Source organism: Ursus maritimus, unplaced genomic scaffold, assembly GCF_017311325.1.
Source record: "Ursus maritimus isolate PB19 unplaced genomic scaffold, ASM1731132v1 scaffold_16, whole genome shotgun sequence".
Lineage (NCBI taxonomy): Eukaryota > Metazoa > Chordata > Mammalia > Carnivora > Ursidae > Ursus > Ursus maritimus.
Window position 1 is genome coordinate 6,435,973 of NW_024424008.1, and position 15,033 is coordinate 6,451,005.

At 40.9% G+C, this 15,033-nt stretch overlaps 1 protein-coding gene across 1 annotated transcript; it reads right to left on the reverse strand.

Moving 5' to 3' along the window:
• Positions 1–12,692: 12,692 nt before the first annotated feature.
• Positions 12,693–14,815, reverse strand: LOC103677995 (olfactory receptor 52M1). The gene has a single exon (XM_008707256.2). The coding sequence runs from the start codon at positions 14,722–14,724 to the stop codon at positions 13,771–13,773; it is 954 nt and encodes a 317-aa protein (XP_008705478.1). The 5' UTR covers positions 14,725–14,815; the 3' UTR covers positions 12,693–13,770.
• Between the last annotated feature and the right edge of the window lie 218 nt (positions 14,816–15,033).

Below are 15,033 nucleotides of genomic sequence, written 5' to 3' on the forward strand. Positions count from 1 at the left end.
TCAGGATAATGGTACTCAGACTACAAGGTGATCATGAAAACTAAGGGAGTAAAAAAATGAAAAAAGCTTAGAGTATCTAATTGAGAGCAGGCACTAAAATATTGGCTTTCAGGCCTTAATTGTTTAAGTACCTATAGGAGAAGGAATATAACTAGCACTTGGGAAACCTAGCACTTCTACAGTTTATCCACACCAACTCTGTTTCATGGGAAATACAGATCTGTCCTTCCATATCTTCACACTTCCAGTTTCTTCAGTCTGGAAGATTTCTTCTAGGTGTAGTTATGTCTTCTGTCACTTAGCTATCAGCTATCTCTTGGAGGAATCTTGCTTGAACCATGTTTTTCGTTCTGTTTGGAGGCCCTTTCTCCTGCCAGACTAACTTAAACGTGTAAGAACATGTTTACCTCTGTATGACCAATAGCTGAAACATTCTAGTAGCAGAATATGTCAGTAAATTCACTAAGTGAAAACCAGTGCAGGAGTGTCTTACCGAAAGACCAGAAATGAGAGGATCCCCTAGATAGAGTGGATGCAGGTCAAGAATCATACCGTGTTTGATGGGGTAGCTGGGCAGCACTGAGTTTGGGCTAGGAGGGAAGGTCCAGGAAGGTCTGAGATACAGCTACTCTGTCCCTTGAGGAAAGGGTTATGCTATGTAGTTGGGAGTGTGATGCAGTAGTGGAGCCTTAAAAGCCTATGTTCCAAGAATTTCTTTCCCCCTCAGGAAGTAACTCAAAACTATAACAGCCACAGTGTAGTAGGGAGCCTATACTCCATTTAGCAGGAAAATCAAACCACCTTGTAGAACTGAACTAAATTGGTTAGCTAAAATTTATAGGGTGAATTGGATCAGGAGAAATGAAGTGTTTAAGGAACTTAATTATGCACCCAAATTGGCATCCTGCTCATCAGCCTTCCCATCTGATTATGGGTTCTCTTAGCAACGGGATCCCAAGTATTTTTCCTTGAAGTGCATGAAAAGTTAACTCTTCATGAATGTTTGAGGGTTGACCTATGTCGTCAGACTCCAATTCCAGAACAAAGATTCATAACTGTATCTAAGAAATTCCAGAACCCCCTCATCCCTAAATCAGCTCACAAATGCCTTTTAACATTACTAATGAGACTGTCGACCCAGAAGCATTAGACTCTCCTCACATGCAGCAACCTTCTTTAGCAAGCTGATCTGGATCTAGTGTAACTCAGTCTTCTGTGTCAGGCTGGGTTGGCCCTTGATTGGACATATCTTAGGCTCCTGTGATTCTTGCTACTTGAGAATGGAGCAAAGCAGCCTCTCCCCTCTGCCACTCCAAGCTCACTGTGCTTCATAACCTGAAAGGAACAGGTGAAATCAAACAGCTGAGCAGACATCGTGAGTGCTGTACACAGTAACTCGTTTCTCTAAACAGATGGGAATAGATATTATCAGCCCTCCCAAAATACCTAACTTCCCCTTCCTGAGGTTGTCATTAACAATGGAACAGGCACAAGCAACCAGATCAGAATAGAGCATCAACTTTATTAATGTACAATCAAATCTTTTCCTTTTGGGAAGGAGTAAGTCCAGGAAGGACCAGAAATGTTCATTTCTGTGAAAGAAGGCAAACCCTCATGGGAGAAAGCAGAAAAGACAGGGAACAGGGGTTTTCTCCTGCTCTCCTGTCCAAAGCTCTAAGTTTTTTTTCAACTACTGAGCTTAAGACCAATTGTAATTCCATTCTAGTTCTCTCTAGGGGAGACCAGCTAGGTAATAGAATACTGTTTCTAACATGGCTTATAACTACTTCCTAAACAACAGTTGTTTTTTATATATTCAGGCTAGTGATGTTTGATTCCTTTGTTCTAAAAGCCTCTCAAATCTAACTTGGACCAACTAACATAATGGTGCCTACTTGTGCATAGTTCTAGAAATTTGGAGCCCCATACCTCACACCATTGATTTCTAGAGCACATGAAGCTTAGTTGATTTTTTTTTTAATGGTTAAACCATGAAAATGCAATCCTGGCTTAGAAGAGGTAAGAAAAAAAAAGTAAGAACTAAGCTGTTGGCCAAAATAATTCCATCTGCCAATCCTTAAAACACCATATTGAAGTTTCTAGGTTTCTATGCATGTGAGACTCAAAGCCCTGGGAATGTATGGCTGCCCATTCAGTCCAAGGTCTGTAGAAGTGGGGCTTCTGACCCTAGGAAATGGTCTTTTCCTCCAGACTCTCCCTTACCCCAGAAGGTAAGGGTAACTTCCTATATTTTATCTTATACTTACACTTTTCTACCATGGAGTTACTGAACTACTTCAGGGGCAGTGTGTTCTTATTGTGGAGGCTTCTCTAGGATGAAGCCTCTTGACCAAGATAAGTTAGGAAGATTCCTTCCCATTAGAGGTGCTTGAACTAGGCAAATCACCTCATTGTCTGAATTTACAGCATCAAAGGAGAACCGAGGACTAAAAACCAAAGAACAAACCCAGTATTTGGGGAGTATACACAGAGTAACTGTGTAAAAGGCATAAACTTAAGCTCCCTATCTTCAAGAAAATAAGTCACTAAACTTATGGCCCAGGAAATGGAGAGTTCTCCCATTTTCCTATCTAACAAATTGGTCCTTGTTGGGGAGAGTACAACGTGAAGTAAGTGGTAAGAGTGGACATCCTTGTCTTGTTCCTGATCTTAGAGGAAAAGCTGTTTTCAGTATTGAATAAGATATTAGCTCTGTGTTCTTATATGGCCTTTTTATGAAGGGGTATGTTCCCCCCCCAACACACTTTGTTGAGGGTTTTTATCATGAGCTAATGTTGAACTTTGAGATGCTTTTTCTGCTGGTCGTGTGTTTTCTGGTGAACCTATCAGCTATATATTAAGCTGTGGTTTATTTTTCAAATCTATAGAATTTGTCACCCCTGTGGTTTCTAGCTGGGTCTTCTATAGACTTGTCTGTGACCCAAGCTTTGGAGACACAATAGCAATGTCATGAACTTTCATTTGGCCTTAGCTCTAATGTGGTAGTTGGCAACCATCTTAACCCTTCTGGCAACAGTGTTCTTCTGGCCTATAGTGGTATAAAATGAGGTACCAATTTCAGAACTGCTAAATATTGCAGGATGTTCATATAGTATCTAGTTGACTAGTACTCTTTTCTGGTAGATGCTTTCTCATGGATGTTCGTGTGTTCTACAAATATACTTTGATCTATACCCATATGCCCATCAGCCTTGTCTTCAGTTCTCCTTCCAAGCCTCTGGCTAGGAGTCAAGCCATTGGCCATTGCCCATTAGTATATATATGTATGTATGTATTTAAATCTCACAATGAAGACTCTTATGTAAAATGGATAACCAGGAGCACTGGCTGAAGCTGTACCCATTGGGAGGATTTACTCCTCTCCATTGTTCAAGGTTACTCTTGAGTGGAATGATTGTGCAGCAGCGGTCCATCTTTGGCTTGAAATACTTAAGTTTGACTCCTAGATCTACTTGATAGCTTCTTAGCATTCATTTCCCATGCTCTAAAGTGTGTGTAACCTAAGGCCTCCAACAAGCTACATTTCAAGTGCTTAATAGCCATGTGTGGCTAGTGGCTACTAAATCGAACACAGGTTATAGAACCCTCTCATCTTCACAGAACACTGGAAAACCACAGCTGCAGAACTGAGCTATAGTGTGACAAAGTGAAAGTTAACTAGCTTTAGGCAAAATTACCCATGGGCCCAGTGTACATTTCAGGTGAATGAAAAATGTATCTGAGTCCCTTAGGCTCTAGAAAAGCATCCACCAAATCAGACACTGTGTGCCACGTACCTGAGGGTGGTAATGTGCTCTAACAGAACACATCTGGCAACACAGCTTAATTGGGGCTAATAGTCTGTAGGCTTATTCTCTAGGATCTTGCTGTTCCAGATGCCATACTGAAGAGTTAGATGGGGATATGATGGAGACTACCACCCCTGCATCATTTAGGTCATTTTAAAGTGTCACTAATTTTATCCCTTCAAGTACACAATATCTTCACTGACTATCTTATGCAGAGAAAGGGGAGGTTCAAAGGCTTCTCTCTGGCCTTCTCCACTCTACCTCTTGATTCCCAGGCCACACTCCTGAATAGATATGGATATCCATTCTGACTATACATTGAGGTAAGGCGAATGATCACAGATGCATCCCAGACCAGAGGACCCACTACAAACTGGCTACTGACCAGGATTCCTGGCTCTCCAATGCCTCCATTCTGGCAGGGGAACCATAACTTATCTCTGGGTTTCTGGCTATCGATGTTACCTAGGACTTGTGCCAAACATTCTCTAATGGTTCTCCTTTTTCCACTGGCAATGATCTGAATTCTTTCTTCATCAGAGTTTGACTATCTCTATGTTTTTTACTTGTGAAATGTCTTTCTACCTCTTGAATGAAAGCTTCATGAAGCTTGGGACCTTTTCTTTATTCTATTTCCAAAACTGTGCATACTTCTTGATACGTAATAAATGCTTAGTAAAAGTTTATTAAGTGAGTCCTGACAGAAAAATAGCTAAGAGTACAGATGGCCTTTAAAGCCAAGACAATGAGAGCCCCTACCCATGATTTCAAACTCGTGGGTTAAGACAGAAGGTGAAACACTCCAAATAGGATGGCTGAACAAAAAGCTGGGTTTTCTTGAACTGTGATCAACTAGCTTGATATTTATGGAAGTCCGTCTTCTGTTAGTAGGACTATCTAACCATGTAAACAGGAGAGGAGTTGCCTCTGAAGTTTCATGCACAAAAAAAAAAAAAAAAAAAATTGTTCGTTGCATGAGCATTTATTCCCCAAAATGAAACCCCCATGTCAGGATGCATAGCAGTTGAGCAGGTGAGCAAGTAGCAAGCTGAAATTCTCCTGCTCCCCGAGGCTCACTACCCAGATTTGATCTCCCAATGATAAACCTTATGAGCTCACCTGTTTGAGCCATCACCCATGTGTTCAATTCAGGAGCAGTATACGTTTAAAGAAGCACGGTCCAGACAGGCAAATAATTACTAAAATTAATAACTAAGCACAATCTTAGTCTCCTGTCTTTCAAAGGGCATTAAAGGAATGCAGGTCATATTCCACACTAATCCTTCATTTTCCCACTGTTTTTAGATTTTATATTCAAGTTAACATAGTAGTCTGAGATAGATGTAGTAATTGATTCAGTGCATATAACACCCAGTGCTCATTACCTCAAGTGCCCTCCTTAATGTCCATCACCCACTTACCCCATCCCCCCACCCACCTCCCCTCCAGCAACCCTCAGTCTTCCCTGTAGTTAAGAGTCTCTTCTGGATTGCCTCCCTTTGATTTTATTTCTCCTTCCCTTCCCCTGTGTTAATCCCTTCCCCTGTGAGATTGCTTTCCTCAATGAAGTAATCCAAGTGTATTTTTGAGCTATTCAGTACTAACTTTTGTGTAGTTCAGTAGTCTAGTATAAAGTTCAGGAAAACTCTCTAGGAACTGGTGTTCTCAGTGGGGTGCAGAGATCTATTGAAGCTTCGCCACTATCCCAAATGATGACTCAACAGTGGGGTGTTCCCATTTGTCATCAGCACCTTCATCTGTAGGCCCATTTTGGGAGGTAAAAGCAGCTAACCTAAACCTTTTCCTTTGGGGAGACTGCATCCCCTAAAAAGACTGCCCCCTCAGAAAAGACAAACTTGTGGCCAAACTTCTAGAAATGTTAAATGGGCCCTTTGAACTTCAGGATATTATGCAATGTCCTAGGTATCACTGGCCTCCAGTGTTGGGGGATGGGTTTCATTCAAGTCTGCTCTAGTTATCCCTATCATGAAGTAGGGATTGGGGGATGCATGCCCTTCTTCCATGGAGGAGATATGCTCCTCTTGGGAAGAGACCTCGAATTCTGATGGTCTGTTGTAGCATTCTTCTCAAATGTACCCTTGCTGGACTGTATTAGACTCTCAACTGAAATTTTTGTTCTCCTGGACCCTTAATCTCTGCCATCCACTTGATTTCCCCGAGTTCACCTATATTATCCTGCATATATACCCCCTTGCATACCTAATGAAGAAATGAATCGACTGAGTCTTCTGCCTAGTCCTTGATCAGGATTCTTGACTCCTGCTTTTTCCACTTCCTATAGTCTTAGACCTCCTATGCTTAATCTGGCTCAGTTACTAACCTTGGTTATCAGGAAAGATTGTCTCCTTATTGGTAAATCTAACTTGATTTCAAAGATGAAAACAGATCAGTGGGCTGAAAACTCCATGTTTAAGCTTCAAAAGGAAACAATTTTCCAGTTGACTCTGAGAATAATGGTGACTGTGGGGATTGGGTAAATTCCTATGATACTACTCTGAAACTTCTGTTTTGTTTTTATTATTATTATTATTATTATTATGTAATACCTTATTTGGAAAGATCAAATCTTAATAGATAATGATTAAATGATGAATAAGATATTCTAATTTTTAAGGTTTTATTTTATTTTATTTTTTTTGTTTGTTTGTTTGTTTTTTTAAATGATTTTTTATTATATTATGTTAGTCACCATACAGTACATCCCCAGTTTCCGATGTAAGGCTCGATGATTCATTAGTTGTGTATAACACCCAGTGCACCATGCAATACGTGCCCTCCTTACTACCCATCACCGGTCTATCCCATTCCCCCACCCCCCTCCCCTCTGAAGTCCTCAGTTTGTTTCTCATAGTCCATAGTCTCTCATGTTTCATTCCCCCTTCTGATTACCCCCCCTTTCTTTATCCCTTTCTTCCCCTACCGATCATCCTAGTTCTTATGTTCCATAGATGAGAGAAATCATATGATAGTTGTCTTTCTCTGCTTGACTTATTTCACTTAGCATTATCTCCTCCAGTGCTGTCCATGTTGTAGCAAATGTTGAGAACTCGTTCTTTCTGATAGCTGAGTAATATTCCATTGTATATATGGACCACAACTTCTTAATCCAGTCATCTGTTGAAGGGCATCTCGGCTCCTTCCACAATTTAGCTATTGTGGACATTGCTGCTATGAACATTGGGGTGCATATGGCCCTTCTCTTCACTACGTCTGTATCTTTGGGGTAAATACCCAGTAGTGCAATGGCTGGATCATAGGGTAGCTCAATTTTTAACTTTTTAAGGGACCTCCACACTGTTTTCCAGAGTAGCTGTACCAACTTGCATTCCCACCAACAATGTAGGAGGGATCCCCTTTCTCCACATCCTCTCCAACAATTGTTGTTTCTTGCCTTGTCTATTTTTGCCATTCTAACTGGCGTAAGGTGGTATCTCAGTGTGGTTTTGATTTGAATTTCCTTGATGGCTAATGATTTTGAACATTTTTTCATGTGTCTGTTAGCCATTTGTATGTCTTCATTGGAAAAGTGTCTGTTCATATCTTCTGCCCATTTTTTGATTTGTTTATTTGTTTCTCGTGTATTGAGTTTGAGAAGTTCTTTGTAGATCTTGGATACCAGTCCTTTATCTGTAGTGTCATTTGCAAATATCTTCTCCCATTCCGTGGGCTGCCTCTTAGTTTTTCTGACTGTTTCCTTGGATGTGCAGAAACTTTTAATCTTGATGAAGTCCCATAAATTCATTTTATCTTTTGTTTCTCTTGCCTTTGGGGATGTGTCATGAAAAAGGTTGCTTTGGCCGATGTCGTAGAGGTTGCTGCCTATGTTCTCCTCTAGAATTTTGATGGATTCCTGTCTCACATCGAGGTCTTTCATCCATTTGGAGTTTATTTTTGTGTATGGTGTGAGAGAGTGGTCAAGTTTCATTCTTTTGCATGTAGCTGTCCAATTTTCCCAGCACCATTTATTGAAGAGACTGTCTTTTTCCCACCGGATGTTTTTTCCTGCTTTATCAAATATTAGTTGCCCAAAGAGCCGAGGGTCCATTTCTGGGCTCTCTATTCTGTTCCATTGGTCTATGTGTCTGTTTTTGTGCCAGTACCATGCTGTCTTTGTGATCACAGCTTTGTAGTACAGCTCGAAATCCGGCATTGTGATGCCCCCAGCTTTGTTTTTCCTTTTCAACAGTTCCTTGGAGATTCGGGGCCTTTTCTGTTTCCATACAAATTTAAGGACTGTTTGTTCCAGTTCTTTGAAAAATGTCCTTGGTATTTTGATCGGGATAGCATTGAAAGTGTAGATTGCTCTGGGTAGCATGGACATTTTAACTATGTTAATTCTTCCAATCCATGAGCATGGAATATCTTTCCATCTTTTTATGTCTTCCTCAATGTCTTTCAAGAGTGATTTATAGTTTCTAGAATATAGGTCCTTTACGTCTCTGGTTAAGTTAATTCCAAGGTAACGTATGGTTTTTGGTGCTATTGTAAATGGGATGGATTCCCTAATTTCTCTTTCTTCGGTCTTGTTATTCGTGTATAGAAATGCAACTGATTTCTGAGCATTTATTTTGTATCCTGCCACGTTACTGAATTGCTCTATAACTTCTAATAGTTTGGGAGTGGCTTCTTTTGGGTTTTCCATATAGAGTATCATGTCATCTGCAAAGAGAGACATTTTGACTTCTTCTTTGCCAATTTGAATACCTTTGATCCCTTTTTGTCGTCTGATTGCTGTTGCAAGGACTTCTAGTACTATGTTGAATAATAGTGGCGAGAGTGGGCATCCTTGTCGAGTTCCTGATCTTAAGGGAAAGGCTTCCAGCTTTTCCCCATTGAGAATAATATTTGCAGTAGGCTTTTCATAGATGGCTTTTATGAGATTGAGAAATGTACCTTCTATTCCTACACTCTGAAGGGTTTTAATCAGGAAAGGATGCTGTATTTTGTCAAATGCTTTTTCGGCATCGATTGAGAGGATCATATGGTTCCTGAGTCTTTTCTTGTTGATATGATGTATCACGCTGATTGATTTGCGAATATTGAACCACGCTTGCATCCCAGGTATGAATCCCACTTGATCGTGATGGATAATCCTTTTAATGTATATTTTATTTTATTTTTAAAGATTTTTATTTTATTTATTTGACATAGAGAGACAGCCAGCAAGAGAGGGAACACAGGCAGGTGGAGTGGGAGAGGAAGAAGCAGGCTTCCAGCGGAGGTGCCCGATGTGGGGCTCGATCCAGAACACCAGGATCACGCCCTGAGCCGAAGGCAGACGCTCAACGACTGAGCCACCCAGGCGCCCCTAAGGTTTTATTTTAGAGCAAGCAAGCGGGGAGATGGGCAGAAGGAGAGAGCAAGAGAGTGAGAAAGAGAATCTCACTTTCTTGAGCAGGGAGACTAACAAGGAGCTTGATTTCACAACCCTGAGATCATGACCTGAGCTGAAATCAAGAGTCGGACACTCAACGAACAGCCACCCAGACACCCTGAGACTTTGTCTGTTTTTAGACACATGCACACACACACATTCAGCACTTATCCAGGAATTTAGAACTTTGTCAAAATTTTCATGCAACTACTTTTTAACATGAAATGAAGCATGATGACTGCCAGACTTGAATATGTAGAAGGTAATTAGTAACTTAAGGTCTGTAACCTCATTAAAATAGGTGACAGCTAGATTGTGATATTTAATAGTCAAATAGATTACTCCAGAAGCAGAGATAAAAGATCACAAAATTTCTAACCTAACAAAGGTCTTTACATAAACTGAAGCCTTACCGTGTTAGGCATCTCCACCTTTTTTAATCACTGACCATGCTTCCAGCGGGTATTAAACACCTGATAGAAAATGACCCCAATCAACTAAAGTCTGCCTCTTTAGCATCTTGCTCAGGGCATGTGAAAATAGAAAGGCCCAAATATCAGACAGAGGCAAGCAGGCCAACTGGAAGAAATGGAAGAGGTCCTTTCCTTCTCAGGGCAGGTATAATCTCTGAACTTCATTTTTCCAAATGGAAAGCCAAGCTTTTTCCTAGCAAAATGAGCACTGAAGACCACAAATGTGCACCAGGTCACAATACTTGAGAGGGTAACTCTAGTCTTAATCGGAGATACATTAGAACCTAAAGAAACTGAGAACGTACATCTTTAGTCTCTTTACTGTGAAATTTTCACTGAAGTGATTACATCCTCATGAACATTAAAGGAAATCACCCAAAGGATCCCCAGTGGAAGAATCTGGGGTTGATGACTGGGGTTAAGAAAAACTAATGTACTAATTGGGCATTTAAATGGGTAACTTAATCTGATTGGAGTGAATTTCTGAAATGAGAGTGGTCTTTAGGACCATTTTTGATCCAACTAGAGTTAAGGGTCCGCGAAACCACCCTCACTTCTAACACCCACTGCATGTTCACAGATCTCCCAGACCACCCTCCTGTTTGGTAATTCACCAGAAGGACTCACTAAAAGCTGTTCTACTGGTGGCCACTTCCTTACGATGAAAGGATACAGCTTAAAATCCGCTTGGGCTGAATCCAGAAAAGTGCTATGCACAGACCTTCGAGTTGCCCTCTGCAGTGGAGTGAGACAGCACTAACTTTCTTGGCAACTGTGTGACTATACATGGAGTACTTTCCATCCAGGGATGCTCGCCTGAAACTTGTGTCCAGAGATTTTATTGGGGCTTGGTCACAGATCCGACTGACTGCCCATATGGCCAAATTCAGTCTCCTGCCCCTCCTGAGATCAAGATAAGTGTGACCCAAAGCCCCCAGCCTAAACCACATTGTTAGACTATCTATTGTGGTCCAAAGTGTCCCACCCCCCACCTGTTAAAGGCACATTGTGCATGACTTGCCAAGATCCCAGAGAAAAGGCCAGCCCTCAATTTGGGTAAGGTCAATTCTTCACTCATTTCTCTTAGAAATTATTCTAAAATGAGAGCTTTTGAACTGTTAAGATTATGAGGAACTAGCTGTGAAATCCCACATGTAAGGATTCTCAAGTTAAATTTTTAGCTGAATTTCAAACCTAACTATTGTTAAACACGTGTAACTGAGGTAAGTTTAAAGGGATTGTTTTGCTTTCATTAAGCCAACATGAGGACATCCGTGAGAGCTTTTTACTAGAGCGCATTTTAAAGACTTTATTTAGAGTGCAAGCAGGAGGAGGGGTAGGAGGAGAGGAAGAGAGAGAGACTGTCCAGCAGGTGCTGTGCTGAGTGTGGTGCTCAACAGGGAGCTCAATCTCAGGAACGGAAATCAAGTCAGTCACTTAACATATGGAGCCACTCAGGCACCCCGCTACTGAAATGCATTTTAAGGTAATTGCTATTTTCAGAGGTTCAACTATGGCTACTTTCTGAAAGATAGCTATTTCTACCTGAACTGTAAAAATACATATAAAGGGTATAACTTATGTATCCTTCTTAGAAAATAAGTTTCAATAACCAAAAACTGGACCAGCTCTGCCAAAATCGCGTATGGCATCTATTGAAAACATTGATTTTTTTTTTCTCAACCCCATCTAAGACTCAGTGAAGTGAGCTCAGTAGGTCTCAACTTGTACTTTCAACAAGCTTACTAAGTGTGTATGAAGTCTGGGATCTGCTCCACAGGAAAGGGATACAATAACTTCTTCCTTGAAGTGTTGACACAGCCATGATAAACAACACAGTGGCTACAGTTAACTTCATATTCTAGGCTTTTGCTGTCTTGACTTTCTTATAAGCAAACAAGTTACATTAATAAGTGATATTTAAAAACATCCAGTGTTATGAACTCAGTTTAACACAAACTCTTGTAAAGAATGTAATTATGTAAAGTTCCTTGTTGACATAGCAAGTCTTTTAAAACTAGTTTTAAAAATACTGGTTTTCTGACAAGAGAATAATTGAGCCCCAGGAGTCCCCTCTTAACTATGGGGTATATCACAAAATTCTACCTTTCTAGAAATAGAAACTTTAAGGATATGGAAAGTACTGTTTGTCTCCTAGACTAGTGTTTGGGTGTATAACTAGGCAAAGCCATAATAATCTCCCTGCCGGCAGCTGAAATAGCAGTAGGCTTTGCATGCTTCTAAAGATGCTTAACATGAAGAACCCCACTCTATGTATATATGTTGCAGAACTATTCCTCCAAATGTGGATTTGCTAATAAGCCTACAGCTTTAACTACTTGGAATATAAAAATGTCCTTTTAGTTCCTTCAGTCGGATTGGGTAACACTGGCACGTGAACTAAATGTGCATTGATTTGATTGCTTTTCCATTCATACGGAGAAGAATATTTGACTCTTCCCAGACTCAGACATAAGATGCAGGAAAACTAAACACCATGATGGAAGGATGGGATGGGATTGAAGTTATAGTAGATGAAATATGAACATAATCAGAATCCTAAAAAAATAAAAATCACACATTCTAGATACCCCAATAGTGAGGCAATTAACTGGAATAGCCAAAGCAAAACGAGAAGTCCTTTTTTCCTGTTGTAGTGTAGTGATCTTTCTTTTGTACTTGACTACTTCCTTTTATACTAAGCTCTGTGATTATTTGTTTTATACCGGAAGCCTAGTAGACACAACGTCTTCCTGCCTAGTTATAGTTAGGGATTCATAATCAAACTCGGATTGAATTCCTCTCTACCCTTGTGAGAGGAGACTTATCTGTGCATTCCCAGGTGGGAATAAGGAGTATAGTGTCTGCTGTATAAGGAACCTTAAATATACAACCATTCAGTCCTTGTGGAAGAGGCTTGTCAGCTTTTCCATGGCTGAATAAAATGAGGGTCAGAAGGACTAGAAGCTTTCAAGCTTTAAAAAACAAAAAACTGCCAAATTCCTGACTTTGACTCTTAGAATTGATCAAGGTGACTCAGTTTATATCACTTCTAGGAATGTGAATTTTTCTCATCTGCAAGGTAGGGATAATTTCTGCCTGTACAGTGTGGTTGTAAGGATTACATTAGTAACTTTCAACAGTAGCTACTTAACTAGCAAAGTGCTCTTAGTCATCCTGTAGATACTGAACTAATACTTAATGTGGAAGGTAAGATCAATGTTCCTAGACATGCTAGAATTCATAACGTCACCTTATTTTGTGATTGATTCAAAAGACCACACATCATGATCAGGGATCCTACAGATGGACCAAGGAGAGTTCTTGTGGGAAGAGGAGGCTCTCCTCTTCATGGAGCCCTCCCATGCTTCGGGCTACTTGATGGGAGTGGGCCTGCAGGGGAAGTACAAGGATTGTGTTGAGACCTGGTCATCCTGTCTCATTAAGCTGACTTTTTTTTCCAGGCCATGTTCTTCTAGAACACTCCATGCTTTCTCAGTACAAGCGGTTTTTAGCAGCATCTCTGTTAAAGGCTTAAACCAAAAATGGTTTTCTTATTGCTAAGGTCACTCTAATGAAATGACTCCAGTTTTTGAGTATTTACTTAGAACATTCTATTCAGTCTGTTTTCTGTGCGTTATATAACAGTGTAGTATAAACTCCAAAACACTTGATCTATTCATCTTAGAAACTTTGTATGCAGTTATAAAGCAAGAGTATTCTTTCCTATTTCCACTGTGTAAAATGTGAACAACACTAGCTACCTCCTAAGATGTTAGGATATCTGTAAGACTCACATAAGTGGCAATTAAACACTAACTGCTGTTTATATTACTGATGTCCTCATGATTTCACCTTGACAGTTCAAATACCCTTTAGTCATTGCAAAAAACAAAAAACAAAAACAAACAAAAAAACCCAAAAAATCCTACCCTCAGAATTAGAGTTGTCCTATCTTAGCACTCCTTTGGAATTATAAAACTGGAGAACACTCGACCTAACATCTGACTGCTTGAAGTTCCCATTTGGCAAGCTGCCCACCATATTTCAATACCTTCTCCATGTGCTTATTTGAGAGAGAAGGAAGTAGCAGTCATTTGATCTTAGTTTTTATCTTTAGGATTTGGAGAAGCCGCTCACGGATCTGCTTGGTACGGACAGCGTAGACAATGGGATTGAGGATTGGAGGAATGAGGAGGTAGAAGTTGGCCAGTAGAGTGTGGACTGGAGGAGGTACCTGGTGACCAAATCGGTGAATGAGAGAAGAAACAGCAATTGGAACATAAAATATCAGAATGGCACAGATGTGAGAACCACATGTCCCCAGGGTTTTAAGCCGGGCCTCGGGTGTGGCCAGCCCCATCACAGCCCGGAAAATCATTACATAAGAGGCAGCGATGGCCATGGAGTCCAGGATCAGGACCAGAAAGCCAATGCTCAGCCCATAGATATTGTTGACCCTGCTGTCACCACATGCCAAGGTGACCACGGCCATGTGCTCACAGTAGGAGTGGGAGATGACCCGAGCTTTGTAAAGGGGTAGCCGCAGGCGGATGATCAAAGGCAGAGGTCCAATGTACAGTACACCGCGGAGGAGGGCAGCCAGCCCCAAACGTCCCACAACAGTATGAGTGAGCACTGTGGTGTGACGGAGTGGGTTGCAGATGGCCACATAGCGGTCAAAAGCCATGGCAAGGAAGATGCCTGACTCGACTGTGGCAAAGCAGTGGATGAGGAACATTTGGGCCAGGCAGGCATCCAGGCCAATGTCCCCAGCACCAAACCAGAAGATTCCCAGCAGTTTGGGCATAGTAGAAGTGGACAGAATCAGGTCGATGACAGCTAGCATACACAGGAAGAAGTACATGGGCTGGTGCAGGCTATGCTCCACCTTTACCACAGCCAGAATGGTGACATTCCCCACCACGGCAACCAGGTACATGGAGCCAAAGGGGATGGAAAGCCACATATGCAGGGGCTCCAGCCCTGGGATGCCGGTGAGCTGGAAGGAGCTGGGTATTGAACAGACATTGTGAGAAGTGAGCATGATTCATAAATGAACCTTCTCATTTGTGGCCCAAAATGCAGTAGAAACTTTCTCTAGAAATAAAAAACAAGAATATTTTATTCTTGGGTTCTAAAAGAATAGGAGCATTGATAAGATGCTACAAACTTTCTTTGAAGAAACCATGGAACAATGTCCTAGTGTAAATGTCATGTTACTACGTTTATGGTATTGACAAAAATTTGCCAAGTACAAGCTAAATATGTATTTGAATGAATGTAGGAGTATCTATTTATAATAGGATTCTCAAAGAGTAATGTGCTTGCATCAATAAATACAATGACCTGAGGC

Coding starts and splice junctions, on each gene's coding strand:
- LOC103677995 (XM_008707256.2), bottom strand. CDS start 14,724: ATGCTCACTTCTCACAATGTCTGTTCAATACCCAGCTCCTTCCAGCTC.